The 18,903-nt window shown below is 39.2% G+C and overlaps 1 protein-coding gene across 1 annotated transcript; it reads left to right on the forward strand.

Annotated features, from left to right (window-relative positions):
- The first annotated feature begins 769 nt into the window (after window positions 1-769).
- Window positions 770-18,654, forward strand: lrwd1 (leucine-rich repeats and WD repeat domain containing 1). The gene is made up of 16 exons (XM_049593058.1): window positions 770-825; window positions 1,735-1,821; window positions 2,270-2,504; window positions 4,231-4,350; window positions 4,482-4,628; window positions 5,616-5,708; window positions 5,915-6,280; window positions 9,123-9,237; window positions 9,403-9,509; window positions 9,846-10,056; window positions 10,344-10,416; window positions 10,792-10,935; window positions 11,364-11,467; window positions 14,790-14,951; window positions 15,354-15,463; window positions 16,579-18,654. The coding sequence occupies exons 2-16, from the start codon at window positions 1,742-1,744 to the stop codon at window positions 16,729-16,731; spliced, it is 2,220 nt and encodes a 739-aa protein (XP_049449015.1). The 5' UTR covers window positions 770-825; window positions 1,735-1,741; the 3' UTR covers window positions 16,732-18,654.
- The last annotated feature ends 249 nt before the right edge of the window (window positions 18,655-18,903 follow it).

An 18,903-nucleotide genomic window follows, 5' to 3' on the forward strand; every position in this document is an offset into this window, starting at 1 on the left:
TATCCACTTTTTTCCCCACCTAATTTTAGTGATCATCAAGTCTCAAATCTCTTCATTTATGGTGCAAAATAAGAAAAAGCATGTTGTCCCATTTCGATTCAGAGTTCATTTTAAAGCCAATATTGGCTGATACCAATAACATGCCGATATTATTGTGCTTACAGTACAGTATATATACACGTATATGAAATACATGGATATGTTCATATAAACATGAATATGTATGATTACTGTGTATAATTAATGTTATAAAAAGTGACAATGTATATTGATTCTTTAATATTTAAATATCTAAAGTACTAGTGTTAAACACTAGCATAATGCACATTCTGTTTTTATTTTAATGTACATTTTAATTTATTTTATTTACTGCTTTATATTTACATACTTCTTTTTCATACTCTTATTCTTTCTATTTATAATAAGTATTATGTAATAGTATTATTAAGTATTTCTGATTCTGGCTTTTATTATAATAACTTGAGGCAACACCAGTGCAAACTATCTGTTGTGTTGTCAGTGGTTGTTTGGTGCAGTTATTTGATGTTTTGTACACGTTTATTTTATTAAATAAAAAAACAGTTCTTATTCTTTATGCTTAATGAAACTCTAGATTTATACCACTATATTAAAACATGTATTTTTGGTGCAGACTGGGCTGTGGGCTTCAGTTACATTGTGCCTGGCAGGCCAAGCTCAGGGTAAACAAACCACAGTAAAGATTAAAGTTCATCTAAGCCACGCCCACAGGAAGTACGTAGAGTTTCCCCGGGAAAGCTCGGTTTGTGCTGTGGTGAGTTCGCTGAAGTTGCTGTAGGAGTATCGGTAAGTTATTTTATCCACCAGTATTAACACATTCACCCACCTGCTGTTTTCTTATAAGAAATAAACGGTTCTAAAGTGAATTAAACATCAGTAACAAGTAGTTCATTGTTTGTAATGTGAACTTAGTGACCGAGAGATACAGAGAAACGGCCGTCGGTGTTTCCAGCGTGTTTAGCTAACCTCTGGTGTTTCTGTCGACTTCTGTCGTGTTAACTCAACAAATATAAGATGGTGTAAGATATAAAGAAGTATTTTATAAAGGTACGACAGCATATCTGAAAAGCTGTTTTTATTCGAGGTGTAAAACTACAGACTCGTGAGTGTTGTTATTGTCTCTGACCTGAGGGATCTCTTAACTTATCGGTGATAACTCTGATACACATTCACTGTGAACGGGTGTATTTTATCTTTTAATTTTAATTTCACTTTAATTGATTCTATTTTACTTTATTTTGTTTTATTTATTATTACTTCTTTGAGTTTTACTGTATCGTTTATTTTAATTTTATTTTATTTCACTTTATTTCAATTAGATTTATTTATTTTTACTTTATTTAATTTTGTTCTATTTGATATTACTTTATTTTGTTTCATTCTATTTTATTTTATTTCACTTTATTTCATTTAGATTTTTTTTTTTTTTTTACTTTATTTAGTTTTATTTTACTTATTTTATTTTATTCTACTTTAGTACTCGCAAATAAAACAAGTGAGCAAATGTATACAAATGCGAGGGTGTGGTTATAGGTGCAGCAGAGCACCTGGACACACCCATCATTGATGCTATGTGTGGTCACAGACCTGAATCTTTCAACAGAAGATGGAGCTGAAGCCATTAACTCATTGATACCCGGTCCTAGCAGTTGTTTCTCTGGTGCCTTAATTTTTGAACTGTGGTCTCTTCCCCAGATAATCAATGGAGAAAATAACAGAGAAACTTTTACTGGAGAGAGGCTCTCCCAAAACCAACAAACTGGAGCAAATCAAGACGCTGAAGTAAGCATGGCTTTATTCTCCTTATGATCTTTTGTGTGTGACAGCCCAGGACGTGTGTAGTTAAAGCGCCTTTGGCCAGTATTTGTATGTTAGTGACACCTATATGCAGCAAGAAGCACCTGGCTATACTGAGGACATCACCACCTAGAAATTGTTATCTGTGCACTAGTCAGATGGACTGGCTGGTTTTGGAGTGTTGGAGTGCAGTGTTGTTTCTTTGATTCAAAATGTTTAATTTTCTGTCACAAATTTTAGAGTACAGCATTGGAGATAGTTTGAAACTTAAGTCTAAGTACGTTGGTGTTTTTCTTGTGTGTTTTTGTTTGCATATGTGATTGAGAAGCCCACGTGTTAACAATGAAGAGCTGTCGAAGAGGTCATTTAATAACATGTTGAGTTCGATTGCCAACTTTGTAGAAACACTGACTTGAAGCTCTTTTTTGTTCAGTCTCTCTAAACTTGGACTGAAGTCTCAGGACTTGCCGGTCAAGCTGCTGTCCCGCCTCCAGTCCCTGGAGCGATGGGATCTCTCTGGGAACAGGCTGCAAGAGATGCCCAAGAACCTGGAGCTGCCTGCACTTCGCTTCCTGGACCTCAGCGACAACCAGATGGAGGACGTCACCACTCTGGAGTCTCTAAGCAGCCTGGAGGAGCTCAAGATGGAGGACAATCTTTATATCACTGTGAGGACATGGCTGATGGCTTTTTATTTGGTTATTGGTCGAGTGATTCTGGAGCAAAAACGACCAAATCCTTTCTAAGACACAAACCCTTTCTATACAGAGATTGAGCTATAGGGCCGCTACAAAGTCCCCTCTTTATGTTGCCTTTGTATTTTTACGCAGAAACAAACTATGGTGGCACCATGTCACTCCATTGTGTGATTTTAAACAGCATGCCATTATGGCTGAATCAAAAGTGGCATGTGGCATGTAAACACAATAGCCTCAGCCTCTAGTGCAACATATGACATACGCGTCTGCTGTGCTTTCTAAACGATAACAATGGTATTATCGTGTCAATAACAATCATTTACTGTCCCTGTTATTTTGCGGCTGATCTTGTCCTCTGAGAGTAAGAAGTTCCTGGACCCCATTGTTTTCCCAATTTGCGGACATTGCGGGCAGCTGTTCTTCTTCTTTGAGGTAGCTGCTAACTGCTAGCAGCTACTTTTTAAATCTCCTGCAGTGGGTCGCACTCATAACACGTCATCAAAATGTCACACACCTGCCACCCATCATACCATCCTGCTAGCTGTCCTGTTTATACATGCCTCCTGTGTTTGGTTTCGCCAGCTAAGTTTGTGTATTCTCATGACTGTGTTAGTGTCCTTAAAGGGATAGTGCACCCAAAAATGAAAATTCAGCCATTATCTACTCACCCATATGCCGAGGGAGGCTCAGGTGAAGTTTTAGAGTCCTTGCATCACTTGCGGAGATCCCAGGGGAGAGGGGGTAGCAACACAACTCCACCTAATGGAGGCTGACGGCGCCCCAGATTCAAACGTCCAAAAACACATAATTGAAACCACAAAATATCTCCATACTGCTCGTCCATAGTGATCCAAGTGTCCTGAAGCACTGACATAAAAAGTTGTTTGGAAAACGTCTTGGATCTCCGTAAGTGTTGTGAGGACTCTAAACTTCACCTGAGCCTCCCTCGGCATATGGATGAGTAAGATAATGGCTGAATTTTCATTTTCGGGTGCACTATTCTTTTAAGTATGAGTTAGGGCTGCCTTAAGTTTATTTCACGTTTCTTTGGTTGCTCTGGTCTTTTGTGCAAAGGTCTAGAAATTCCTTAAATTTAAGACAAAGACAAGTGAGGACTAGTGTCAGACTAGTGAGGACTAGTCAGACCGATGCGTTGAGAACTGATGAAGCCGCTTGGATAAGAGGCGAAACGTCTTCTAGACAAAATCAAAGTCCAGTTGCCTACGATTTAATTGTTGCCAAAATGGAATTGACCTGGATAAATGAGAATATCCACAGACTTAAGACAAAGACAAAGATCAAACTATAAATACTGAAGTGAAAATTTGAAGGAAACCTCGAGGAGAAGACTTTTGTTTCCTCAAAAAAATCAACTCAACTAGGACTTTAAGGGAACTCTTAACTTAAGGTGTTTTGTGCAACCGACCCCAGGTTCTTATTCAGTATAAAGCATTTGATCACACAGAGACTTTCTCTTTATTCACACCTGTTTTACTGTCACCAAATATCACATGAAAACATCACTTTTTGAGCCATGTAAAAAGCTTTAAAGATGGCTCTAGAGATGTCGTATTGCACTACTATAAAACATGATTTTTTTTTTGTGTTCACAATCAATCCTTTGAGTCCTTTCAAAATAAAACGACACATCACAGGGGTTTTAAGTTTGATTGTTAATGTTGCTTTCCCTCCCCAGGTGAGTGATAATTACAAGCTGATGGTGTTGTTGTCCAAGCTGAGGATTTACAGTGGTAAAGATGTCAGTACCACCGCCAACCACCTGCGCTACGTCTACACAGAGAACCTGAGGACCAGGGTACGAAACTAAATGCTTATTTTGTCTTATTTTATGATCTTTATTTCTGTTGCAAACATGCCAGTACAGCATTATTTTATTGCACAAGCTGTTGCTGTTGTCAGTTTATAAACTGTCTTTGGTTGTTTTAGATAATTGCAGTTTGGGAAAAGAACTTCTGTCTGCCAGATCCCATCACAGCGGAGAAAATGACCGCCTTGGAGGAAAGCTTTGTCAACACTGCCCGCCAACAGGTTAAATTTGGACCCAGTTCAGTCAGTGACTTCACCAAGTGGAGGGTAAGTTCAGCAGCCTGCTGCAGCAACTGTACACAACTTCTCTCTTAAGTCAGGGTGAAATATCCAAACTAAAAAAAAAGGCTGAAGGTTAGCTATTGCTTTGTCTTGTCAAATAGTAGGCTTAAAACCCTGTGTGGGTGTGAACCTTTACAGAGTTGTTGAGGTCACGTGTGAGTCATTGACCCACCCGGCCATCGTGTGTGTCTTTGGGTTAGATGGGTCCAGGTGTGAATGGGCGCTGAGCCGTCTGGGGAGGGAACTCAAGACTGTATTGTAAGGGTGGGTGATAAGTGGTGTCATAGGCCACCTCCTTTTGTTTTCATGCGTATGCACTTTTTTTTTTTGCACGTTCACAGACATCCCCATTGACTTCTAGGCATTTCTAGTTTGAGTATGAAAGGCACTAGATCACCTGTGGGTGTAATCTATCATGGAGAATGAGTTGTCGACGCCAAACAGCCAGTATAACTCGGTCCTCATCCTCCTAGTTATCCCACCTTTTCAAACAATGCACCATGACAACCGCTACTCAACGGGGGGTCTTTACACCTTCTAAGGGCTCGGTTTAAGATTTAAGCTGTAACGATGCCTACGTTGGAACTAATTCAGCTTTTGCAACCCTTAAGGTGTTAGTAGTGCGTAAAGTCCATACTGTTTATATTAAGATGGATGATACGTGTCTATTTCCTTATTTCCTCCTGCTGTACAAAAATGTACATAAAATAAAGGGGGTGGAGTTTATGGTTTATGACCTGTACTGCAGCCAGATGCTTTGGCTTCACTTTTGAGGAGCTACATGTTGTCCATCTTTATATACAGTTTATGGTAAACTCTGACCTAAATTAAGAAATATGTTCTAACTAGGCAACATTTGAACTGACACATATTTGGTGCGATCCAGCGCAGGACATCTGAGACATTCTGGACTCTTGTCTGTTGTCTTTTGACATTTTTAGTAACTGTGTTTTTGTGTCCTTTGGTTCTTAGGTGGAGATTATTGCTAAAGAGTATCTGCGCTCTCTGACGGATCCAAAAGAGGAATCGGAGAGCACGGTGTCCACTGACACTAAAGAGAACTGTGTAAGATTTTGAAGGATGACCAACTTTAACTCACTGTCTGTGCCAGATTTGGCTTGATGGTCATTTTGATTCTGAAACCATTCAGTGATTTTAGAAAGTGATGATAGTAATGGTTATATGGTGATAGTGATAGTAAAGGAAATTCAGGATTTTGTGTAGCTGATTAGTTCTGGAGTTAGTTAAAGGATCATGTGTTTGCTTTCCAGGATGTCTCAACGCCCTCTAAGAGGAAACAAACTGCATCAGTAATGGACACCAGCATAAGGCTGACGCCTCACAAGAAACTGCGCTCAGATCTCCCAGCCTCCCCAGTTGCAGAAAGTCCTCGCAAATCCAGCCGCCAACTTCAGACGCTAACTGAGACCAACACAGTCAGGATGAGCCCCCGCAAGAAAAGTCAGCCTCCTTCTACCCCCACCAGAGGACAGATGAAGGCAGAGACGCCCAGGAGAGGCTCTAAAGGACAGCAAACTAAAGATGAAGATGGAGCTCAGATAAAACAGAAGAACAGAGCAGAGCTGAAGAGAGATGCTGACATGCTGTCCACAATGAAGAGCTGCAGCAAGACACAGGTAATATCAACAGCCAGTAAATACTCAACCTTGTCTTGTTCCTGGCGCTGTTAATGATCACAGGACCACAAAGCAAGTGGTCTGTTTATTGGAACTCCAAGAACTTAAATAACAGTTTGCAGAAATGCCTGTAAGGGATCTTCAGAGGGTCAGACATTGTCTGTATGGTTTTAAATCCGGTCCACAATCTACAGCTTTTGTCTGCTAATTGTTACTGCAGTTTACCTTCATGGTGATATTAACATGCACAATAAAGGTATTGCAAAGGACGATTTGAGCTACTGTTTACATGTGCTGTGCATTCAAACACTGCATGTTGTGTAGAAACAGTGGCGTCGCGTGACTTTTATAATTCAATGAAATTAATTTGCTGCTGTTTTCTTGTGAAGACGGCGGGGCGGTACGGAGGTCCCCGATGACTCGATGACTCGATGACTAAACATTAACCTATGGAAGTTTTTATTGGACTTTATTATTTGTAACTCACAGAAGACAGTCTACAAATGTGTACCACGATCCACAAATAATTCACAATCCAAAAACATGTTTTTTTTAACGTTTGTGTTGTGTAAATTCATATCCACAAAAATACAGATTAATTAGCAAATGCACAAAGTTACTCTGTAAACACGCACTTTAATTTCACATGAAAATGTTACAGGTTTTACAAATGTAAAGATTTTTGCATTAAGTCATATTTACACATTTATGGATCTGTTTTTACACGTGAGACTGGTTTTGCATATTTGTGGATTGCTTCCTGTAAGTTTGCAGGTCATGTGATATTTGTGACTTCTTTCCTATTTGTTTGCATAATTTTGTCCAAATCCCATCAGAGCAGATCTGTAGAAAAACAACCCACAAATATATAGTCGTCGTGGATCATGGTACACATTTGTAGATTGTCTTGTGTGGGTTACAAATAGGGATGCACCGAATATTCGGTAACCGAATATATTTGGCCAAATATTGCAAAAAAATACACATTCGGTATTCGGTGGAATAAATTAAAATTAAATAAATAAATTATAAAAGCAAAGCCAAATAATAGTGGCGTGTTTTGATAACGCAATCAAACAGCGTGCCATGACGTGCAGAGTCAAATGTCTGCAGTGTGGCGATCTGTCCCTCACTGCACTCGCATTTGTGACTAAAAATAGTTTTGAGCGAGCAAAATAGGCTTAATTCATTCAGCACGCTGTGTGAGCAGCCTACAGATTTCAGCCAGCAGCAGAAACGAAAGGCGAATCCCACCGATTGCTGGTTGAACGGGGGTCACAGACACAGACAGGAATGTATTCCTGTCAAATACGGCGGCCATCGGCTTACCGGCGACGGATAAGTCGGCTCTAATAATATCCTCTTCTTGGCGTGTGGACTTGCCAGAAGTACCTGAACAGCCGAGCCAGCCGAACACAGGTATGTGACGTGTCAGAGGAGAAACGAGCCGTTGACGGCCCACAAACCTCACCGCACTTTAGGGACTGTTCTTTACTTGTCAGGGGAGGAGGGCGGCTGGTTGATTCTTATTTTATTTATTTATTTTATTTTGATCCCCCCTATGTTCATCACTCATTGATGCTGTTTTTAAAGTATGAATAAGTCAGTAAGTAATTTATTCCATTGAAATATCATTGATGTATTATAGAAAAGTGATTTATCTTTTTATAAATGACAAAAGGCACATCTGCCTCATTTTCGCTGTGGTATCATGATACTACTCAGAACCATGATATTTTCATTGGTATTGTACAGCGGGTCCCAATTTTGGTACCGTGACAACACTAATCTGGAGGGAGTTCATCTGCAAAAACTAATGAAAAACTAAACAACGATATTCGGTACTTGGTATTCGGCCACGCGTTTAATATTATTTGGCTTCGGCTTCAGCCACAAATTTTCATTTTGGTGCGTCCCCAGTTACAAATAATAAAGTCCAATAAAAACTTCCATAATAACCTTGCATTTAAAGTTTCATGAAATACTCTCGAATTTACGAAAATGTAGGATCAGGGCTGCAGCTATCAATTCTTTTGATAATCAAGTATCCTGCCGATTATTCTGGCAATTAATCAAGTGACTGGATAAGAAATACTGTGTGTTTTCATTAAATTGCTTTAGCTTTATTTAAAGGCAATTGTAATTTATAAAAGAGCAAATAAGAAGAGTTTCTGAAATTAGAGAAATGAGCAACAAATTTGTTTCCTTTTTTGAATCACAATATTCAACAACGTAATCGCATATCTGCAGCCCTAATGATGGTCAGTCTGCCTGTCCACTTTGACCCAGAGCAACCAAAGCTATCTCAACAACTACTGGCTAGATTCTCATGAAGCTTAAACATATTCACAGTCCTCTGAGGATGAACCCTTTATTTTAAGAAAGATTTAAAAAACCCTTGGTGTGTATTTTATGGCAATATAAGTTGATCGGTCAGATGGAAATATCTCAACAACCATTGAAAGAATTGCCATAAACTGTGGTGTACATATTCATGTCCTCAGGGTGATTTATAATAACCGTAGAGATCCTTTAACTTTTCATCCACCATCATCAGGTCAAATACTTCAGTTTATGACCAAATAATTGCAAAAACAATACCATTCCCATCAGCCTCAGCTCAAGCATTCTGTGACGCTATGGTAAGATGATGAAAATGGCATGAAAAGTTGGCATGAAGAGATGTTCTTGTTTTTTCCTCAGGTGTATATCTGTACAGCCATATCAAATGCCCATCTGTTGGTATTGTCAGTGTCATGTCATTAAAGTCCCTCCTGTCCTCCCACTGTCCTATCTCCCTCTCTCAATCTTCCTCTTTGCCCATGTTTCCTTCCTCCACCAGCCGGTGTGTCTGAAGCCTCTCCACGTCCTGCAGTGCCACAGTAAACAGGATAGCTCAGAGGACTTCTCCACTCAGCTGTGGGCCTGTGCTTTCCAGCCGATGCCAGACTCCACTGGTACTGTTCACCTGATTTAGAATAGCAGATCCATCAGATTTAAAACAGGGCATAAGTGATCAAAATGAAAGGTTTTAAACATGTCAACAAATCTGTATCATGTCTATAACTGTGTTCATCCGAGAAAAATAGCTCTAAACTCAGTCTCTATTCCTGCATTAACAGGCACTGGTGGAGGAAGCCGTCTGGTTGCTACCTGTGGTGGAGACTCTCTCTGTGTCATCGACTGTGAAACTGGGATGGTGATGAAGAAGTACAAAGTTCCTGGCGAGGTTTGCCTCATTTATTCTCTAAAGCTCTGATAACACACAGAGATCGCGCTTTAGGGCCGCTACCAAACAACTGCGGCATCACGCCGCTCTAGTGTGTGACAGGCGTGACATGTAAGAACAGCGTTGGCCTCTAGTGTGACATAACCAGGCCCAAACAGAATCTGCAGATTTTTTTAAAAACATATTTATAAGTATTTGAGGAACTATCACAAAACCATTTAGTGACAGGAGTTTTTCCAACATTGAACCACTGATAAACTTTATTATTATTAAATAACACGAAAGACAACTTCTGTTCACTTCTGCCACCACAATGTGTTTGTCTCCTCACGACAGGAGTTCTTCTCTCTGGCCTGGTCCACGGTGTTGATGTCCAGAGGAGGCGGGGCCTCGGCTCAACACTGCAGCATCCTGGCAGCTGGAGGGAAGAGAGGACTGGTCAAACTGATCCATCCCAGAAACAATGTGGCCTACGGGGAGTTCAGAGCCAGCCGCAAGGCGCTGTCCGTCCTGCGCTTCAACCACCACCAGGGAAACTTCCTATTCAGTGAGTCATGGTTACGTCTTATAAATAAACAACAAACATTATGAGTTCTGATTGTCTGCAGCCTCTACGTTCTGAGGTCAGACCAGTAAGATTAAAGGATAATTCTGTTGATGATTCTGGAGTTAATTGGTGAGATCACACTCTGCTGCAAACAGCCCCAGTGCGATAAAGCAAATAGTGTCATCAAGGCTTATTCCTGATTCCTGTGCTCAATCTAAGCTCACTAAAAATGTTTTAACTCATTCACATCAGTGTGTGGTCTCACCAGTTCACCTTTTCTCTCGCAGCGGGATCATACGACAACAAGATAGTGATGTGGGACATCGGCGGAGTGGACAGTCAGTACAACTTCAAAGTTGTGTGAGTATTTCTGCCGGGGAGAGACTATTCTATTGTTTGTTTTTTAATTACAAGACAATACAAATCACTAACTAAACAACAAAAACAGTGGATGCAGACCAGTAAATTAATTGTTGTCAGGGGACAAGGTTGTATTGGCTGTCGTGTGCGCGTGTCTGTGTGTCTTAACTCTACGGGTTTGACAGGTGAAAGGATGAGGGAAGTGGAAAGAAATAAATCAAAATAATAATAAGTAAGACAAAATTTAAAAAAAATACTAATAAAAATAAATAAGAACAGGAAGTAGCTCATTTGAAAGACTATGACGAAGTTTTAAATTAATCTGTTAATGTATTTTACATGTTGAGAATATTTCTGCCCTATTTGTTCCTCCAGTCAGCTGCTGGTGTTGGAGCTCAGCGCCACTCCTCTGCACATCTGCCTCCCACCCACTTCCCCCAGCTCACACCTGCTGACTGCCTGTGAGGACGGCCTGTACTGTTTCAACACACAACTCGGCACCAACAACAGCGCGAAGAGGTAAAGGCTTCCACAGTGTGTGTGTTTGTGTGTCTTTGTGTCCCTGAGTGTCAGTTTGCTTTGGAGAGCCTGAAAACTTTGGCTGATCTACACCTTTTTTCAAGAGGTTATTGAGTCCTTTTCAAACATGAACCAAGTTAAGCAATTGTGATGGTGATTTTACATGTTGGTCTAATGTATGAATGAGCACCTGAGTCACTTTTGTCACTGCCTTCTTAAGAGCACTGCCATAAATGCATCACTGAATTATGCAGTAAGAAAATTAAATCAGTTTTATGAGTCATGAGCTCAGTCTGTAAAAATAAAATTTTGCCTCGACTCTCCTTCACTTATTAATCAGACCAGCGCTCCTTTGCTGTAATTGAATTCATGTCAGCTGTGTGCAGCCAGCCTGTAGCCTGTAATGTGTGTGTGTTTCTTCTCAACAGGTCTGATGAGATGGAGATAACGTTCCCCATATATAAGAAGGAAGACAAAGACCACGACTACCACACCATTGATGGCCTGAGTTTTCTTACTGATGACATCGTGGGTAAGTGAGGCTCTCACAGTAAGCCACAGTACCACTGTAGTCTTATTTACAATATCCTATAAAGATATGTCCTCTCAGTCAGTACTTGGGTCATACTGGATGTAATTAGGATAGGATAGGTCAGAGTCTGAATTTGAAGTTTGTATGAAACTGAGTGCATAAATGAGCCTGACGAACACTAGATGTGGAAATTGCTTAATGATTCTATTGTCTCCAGCAAAGGTTATTATAAAGTGAACAGAAACAATATTGCATACTTAAAATTTAACTAAAATAGAATAAGAACATACAGGAAATATCTTTACTTTTTAGACAACACAACCAGCACGATGATTCATCTGTTTATTGACACTGGGATGTCGTCATGACTGTGAGTCTTCATAACATGTTGTGTTTGTATTATAAAACCTAAATTGAACATCCTAAACCTCGTCCCTGAAAAACACCCCCATATTATAGGAAAACAAACTAAAACTGATACTGAAGCAGTAAAACTAAACTGAAAAAATCCACTCAGGAAACTAACTGAAACTAAACTGAATTGAAGACAAAAAATAAAAAATAAAAATAAATAAAAACTAATGAAAAATACAAAACTATATAAATTTTGGTCCTAAAAAATTATCATCACAAATTATTACTTAAGTTGGCCACTTGATGGCGCTAAAGTTTAGTCTTGTGTCGATCCCTGTCTGTGAAGGGCGCAACTGCCAAAGAACTTCATGTCTATCTGTACATCAGTGTTTCTAACGGTGTATTGGGTCATTATAAACCAGCTGTACAGAAATCCAAGTTCATTCCAGAGGAAATCCCCAAAAATATTGTGAATTTCTTTGGAAGATGTGAAGCTCACATATAATCATACATACAGTCATATTCATATCTGCTGTTTTCTCAACACAAACTTTCAATATACAGTAGTACTAACATAGTGACAATTGGGACACAACAAAAGCACCCACGACTGTAATAGTAGAAAACATTGAAAAGATAATTGGATAAATAAAAATAAATAAAATGTCAGATTAATGACATAGATTCAATTTGAAATGTATACAGGCATTCCTCATTATCATAGTATGCCCGTGACAGCGCTCCACCTTTTAGTAAATATGTCTTTTTGAAGTCTAAGGGAGTAAGTTATTTTTTCCATCTGGTGTATTTCCTTTATTTTCTCAATCCACATATTGTGTGTTGGAGGATTAGGCTTTAGCCACCTAACTGTGATGCATTTAATTGCTGTTGTCAGTAGTATTTATAGAAGATATTTTTTGACTCTTCCTTTGATGGCTTTCGGTAGTAGACCCAGTAGAGCCACTGTAGGGCCCATTGTAATGTTACTTCCAAATACTTCTTTAAGTGTTCCAAACACTTCTTCCCAGAATGTTTTTAATTTTGGACATCACCAAAATATGTGGGTTTGGTTGCCAATGTGTGGGCCACAATTTCTCCAGCATTTATTTGAGTGTGTTGTGCCAAATTGGGCCACAGTTTCAGGAGTCCAGAAGAACCTCATGATTACCTTCCATTTAAATTCCCTTCACACATTTGCATTAGTTACCAGATGTGCTTCAGTACATATTTCTTCCCACATATCTAGTGATATAGTTGAATTAGTCTCAATTTCCCATCTCTCTTTAACTTTTATTGTATTATTCGAATTCATACCTAGAAATATTTGATAACAATAGCTTATTAATTTCTTATCCCAATTCCTTGTTTGTACTTTTATCAATAGTTCTTCAATTAGTGTAGGCTTAACAACTTTGACCCATTCTTCATGTTTTAATAGGAAATCCCTTAACTGTAAATACCTGAAAAAATCCGTATTTGGTAGCTTAAATTCCTCCGATAACTGTGCAAATGATTTAAAGTTGCCAGAATCATGGAGTTGATGGAGGTTGGTGTGTCCGTACTTTGACCATTTTCTGAACCCTGAATCCATTTTGGAGGGCATAAAACCATTTATATATCCAATATTTGTGAGTGTTGAAATTGTTGTAGGCAGGCCAAAGTTAAGTTTCATTGTCTTCCATATTTTTAGTGTGATTTTGTTCCATTCACCCATATCTATTTCACTTGGGTGGGTTCCAAGGAATGGCAGGGCTTGTAAAGGTCTCTCACATAAACTCTTCTCAACGTTGAGCCAGTGTGTGTATGTCAGGTCCTGAATCCATATTGTTAATGGTCTTAATTGCGCAGCCCAAAAGTAATATCTCAAATTTGGAAGTTTGAGCCCCCCTTTTGCTTTGGATAGCTGTAGTATTTTTAATCTAATTCTTGGCCGTTTTCTTTGCCAGATAAATGTTGAGATTAGCTTGTCTAATTTATCAAATGAGATTTTTGGGATGTCTATAGGTAGCATTTGAAACAGATACAGTAATTTAGGTAACACATTCATGCGCTGTGTTTTGTTTTGAAATTGAATGGGGAAAAAAACACTTGCTGCACCTTTTTATTGTTGCCGGACAACCATCCCATCAACCCCTTACACTAAATCAATCTACTGTTTTTTTTGCCCCCCAGTAATCAATGTGTAGTCCTTGACATGTTGAGGCAGAGGGTACTGTCTGTAGCTCTGGTTGAGGGTGAGAGGCTGTCAGCAGATAAACAGAGATCTGTGTGGGTACATGAGACCCTAAATAAGAGGCTGGATCATGGGGAGTACCACCAGCTGGTCCAGGAGGTTCTCTTTCATGATGGACGTTTCCAGACATATTTTAGGATGACTCAGGGGCAGTTTGACAACCTGCTGTCTGTCGTCAGGCCGTATAGCTCTGGGTATCCAGCAACTGCTACCACCAGTTTCTCCTCCATTGTTTACCAACTGTAAACTTGTTGTTGAGACCACTACGTCTTCTCCATGAGGCTTCAGGAAATTAAATTTGAGTAAATTAAGAGAGAAGTGGAAAATTTATAGCCATGAAATGCCCTTATTTACTCTAAAATTGTTTATTTAATTATTATTATTGGCATTTATTTATTTCAAATGAACAACACTGCATGTTCTATTTTGGTGTTCTATCATTTCTGGGGGAAAAAGCTAAAAAGATAGATCGGTCTGTAAAAGTACTTAAATAAAGATGACTGTATGAACTGCTGCTGTGTAGTTATACTGAAAAAAGGCTCATTTTTGTTTTTGAGGACAGTTTTCGTTATATTTTCTTCATTTCAGTGTCAAATTGACTTTAAATCAAAGTCACAAAGCTTTAAAGTCCTACATTTCAGCTCTAAGATCAGTTCACCCTTCCTTCTGCTCATGTCTATAATTTTCTCCCTTTTTTCTGTCCTTGTGAAATTACGGGTCATTACGGTCGTCCAGCCTCCAAGAACTACATGCACGGCTCCATCTACTTGTGGAGTTGGAGCAGGACCAAGGCTCAGCGGCCTGACAGGAAGGACAGGACGGTGTGTGCTGTGGTTCTGGCTGAGCTGCAGTGGGCCAACACTGAGATCCCCTACCTGGCTCTCAACACCTGTCCTGGTAGGTCCAAGTCAGCTAATCCATACGGCACTACGTTTATCATGAAGGGCTGAAAAGGACCAAGGGTGAAAACACCCTCACACATTTTTTAATTGTTTGAAGTTATGAATTCTTGTGTGGAATGAGGCTTTTCAGGGCAAGTTTAACATTTAAAAAATGAAAGCAGATATAATATTTTTTAAATCTTTTTTTTCATATAAATAAACCCTTTAAAAGTAATATTTCACACAAGAAACAAACTCACGCTTTGGTCATCTGAAGTTGTTTTTAAATGTGCTTTATAAATAAACTATTTATAATATATATATATATATATATATATATATATATATATATAAACCTGAGGTAAAGGCAGCTTTCATGTTTTAAGTGGCGTATGTGTGTTCATTCCTGTCTCTTCAGGTCGAGCCTACATCGTGTGTGGTGATGACAAAGGCAGACTGTGGACATATCACGTCACCGACCTGCAGAAGAACAGGCTCCAGACGGGGACACCCATACCGCCCACTGAGGTATCACTGTCCTCTAAATGTCCTCTTACTGAACACCTTCCTAAAACACTGTAGGAGAACTCTCTAATCATGTCGTAGGTTTGAACATTTATTTTCTCTGTCTGACACCCACACCCACCGAGTTAATTACTGAAATCTGAGAACATGGTGACGTTACTAAAAATAAGTAGTTTGACGGGAAAAACACAAACCTTCATAATTTGACAGGTTGTAAACAAATGCCTCAGGTTATTTAGAAGAGAAAAACAGTGTTGAACAGTAAAATGACTCCAGTGTAAACATCTGTTTCAGTTTACAGGCCACTTTTCTGGTTCAGCTTGAAACACCTGTACTTACATTAGATGTGTGTGCACAGTTTCCTCTGCAGCTTGAGGTGACTACTGACAGTTTGGGTACAATAAAGTGGTTTGGATAATCTAAACCTTTGAACGTCTGCCGCCATCTCCGTCCAGCTCTATGAATTAACTTTATCACAACAAAGCTAAATAAAACATTCATATTTTAGAATAGGCAATGTCAGCAGCTGTCTGTGAAAAACTTTTACAATTTCATTTATTTCATTTTGTCACCCTGAAGATTAAATCAAGGAAATACAGAGATCATTTACTCTCAAATGTGAATAGTTTGAAGCTTCGTTCATAGATTCTTTTCTTTCGTCAAGCCTTCCAGAGCGTCTGTTTTTCAGGGTGCGATGGCTGCACTCTGAGATATGCAAAGTTCAACTTTTGGAACACAGCAGCACACACCGCATGTCATGCGATGAGGAACAACCAATCATAGCTGGCAGATATGTTTCCCATCATCTGTAAATATCAGTCTGTGATAAATATGGAGGAGAAGTAAAAGGGCTGCCCAGAGCTTTACATCCGTTCCATGGATGATATTTTGGGCCTACACACTTGTAAACAGCGCCTGGAAGATCAGCTCTGCACTCAGGATTTCATATAAGTAGGTTATAATACAGTGCTTGTTATGGTCGCTTAGCAACCTCCTCCATGTGCACCACATTACACTGAGCAAAGATCAAAACTTAGATGGAGTGCCATTCAGTACAACTCCTCATATTTGCGTTTCTCACCACTAAGCCTCTGACATGGTCCTTTTTTATTTTGCAGGTGTTGGAGTGGCCAACCCCGGTGAGGAAGGGCCTCGGCCAGGTGGAGGGCCCCTCCATCAACAGTGTAGTGATGGACCCTGAGCTCCGGTTCCTGGTGGCTCTCAGTGACAAGAACATGGTGACAGTGTGGAAGAGGGAGGAGTCGTCCTGAGGAGCACGGGAGGAGTGACGGAAACTCTTTTTGGAAACTTTTTTGGACTGGAAAAAAGCTGAGGACAGTTTACCAAATTTTGGTATTTGTGAGGTAAAGGTTGTTTATCATAACCCCAACATGTCACTGTGTCTCAGCCGGTAGAGACAGACTGCAGTGATCCTGTCTGGGAATGTTTTTCCTTCATAGTTTGGGGAATGTGACTTTTATGTTGATGTCACAGTGAGATCTCTTGGAGGAAGTTACAACCAGACTGAAGGAATACAACTTTTTTTTTTTCAAATGTGAAACTTTATAAAATTTGCAGAATTTTATACTAATATACATAAAAGAAGCTGCTGTCGAGAGTAGTAGTCACGCTTAAGCGGGATTTATACTTGTGCTGCAGACCCTAGGCTGTAGCCTATGCACGTGGTCTACACCGTTGTGAGTTTTTATACATGTGCACAGACGAGGTTTCTGTGAAATGCTGTAAAGTTAACTTGATTCTAAACACACATTAAACACACATTAAACATGGCTTAATAGAGACACTTTCAAACACAAGTTCACAAATCAGCTTCACTATAACTCGCAGCTTTCACAGACAGACACTTTCCCCACAAATACAACATGCTAATGTTTTTAGCACAAGCCTATGACATTTTACATTGTATAAATTAGCCCAGCAGCTAGCTGACTTTTCCTCTACTCATATGAAGCCAGGGACAACAGCAACATTAAACAAAGGTCACGTTGCAAAATTCAGATCCATTACAACTCACAAGGTTCACTGACAAAACAACTGTCTTAAACAAAACACGTTTTCCAAACAAATATAACATGCTAACGTTATTAGCACAAGCCTATGGCATTTTACATTTTATAAATTAGCCACACGACGAGCAGAGATCTCCTCTGCTCACATAAAGCCAGGATAAATCACACACAAGACTTAAAATGCTATTTTTATTGAGGCTTTATTGTCTTCACAATTTATTGTTTCTTATCTGTGAAATTAAATAAAAGTTTTGTTTTCACTGAGGGAAATGGTTTCAGCTTACAGAAACAGACAGGAGGTCTGCGTCGTCGTGACATGTAGTTACATTTCTGGTAAGGTGCACGTCAGGCTGCGACGTAGGGTACGTCGTTATTTCAACGCAGATGGATAAGAGAATTGTCGCTATGTGACACAGAACTCTTTGTTTTTGTAAAATGCAAATGCAGCTGTAAAGGGCCTCAATCATTTTATTTTACATCTTGATTTATATTCTTTGGCTTTATTTCAGTTTTAACACAGTTTCATGTCACAGCCCAGATATGATTTTAGTTGTGTGCCTCCATTTAATTTAATTTCTGACTACAAATAAATGCAAATGTCGCCAATTAGCCATGAAAATTTTGTATTGTTATTAAAGATATATGCTTATAGCTTTGTGTGCTGCCAACAAAAGGCAAAAAAATGAATGCACATTTAATTGGACACATTTTGATGTCAGCTGCCATGAACAGGACTCAGTTTTTTTTCAGATGAACACACTGAATATGAACAATTGTATGCGAGTGAACCTTATCTGTTATTTTAAGGCCAGTCTTTGGACCTTGCTGTTTAAAGTGACTTTGTGATGTTCTGATAACATTAAAGAAAACAAACACTCCTCACTGAAAAAGTCAATACTGCTGCGAGCAGTGAAGAGGTGGCCCGGCAACCGACTGACTGCTGAAACAATAAATGCAGCAGAGCGTGTTTTCTCCTGCTGTCTAATCCTACAGTATTTTTACTGTAACTGTGTTTCTGTGTGCGACTCACCGTGTTTTCACCTGTTGTACACAAATCTTCATTTAATAAACCAAATTACTGTTTGTTTTTAAAACACATATGTCATTGTTGTCTTTGTGGAGTTGTGGGATGAAATGACAGACTGAACAAAACAGTATCAATATTTTTTAAAGAGGAATCAAACCAGGGACGTGTATTTTTATCATAAGGTCACCAGGCTGCCTTGGTTGTTTTGAAAGGGTTCCCATGGTCCTGATCTTCCTGGAAAAGTTATGAAGTTAGAAACAAAAACTGTTTTCCAGGCCTGGAAATTGTCTGGAGTAAACAGAATGTTTTAGAAAAGGTTTAAATATGGACTGTTTTGGCTATTGTTTAAAATATGTTCCTACAACTAACATAACAGTGAAATGAAC

Source organism: Epinephelus fuscoguttatus, linkage group LG12 (genome assembly GCF_011397635.1).
Source record: "Epinephelus fuscoguttatus linkage group LG12, E.fuscoguttatus.final_Chr_v1".
Taxonomy (NCBI): domain Eukaryota; kingdom Metazoa; phylum Chordata; class Actinopteri; order Perciformes; family Serranidae; genus Epinephelus; species Epinephelus fuscoguttatus.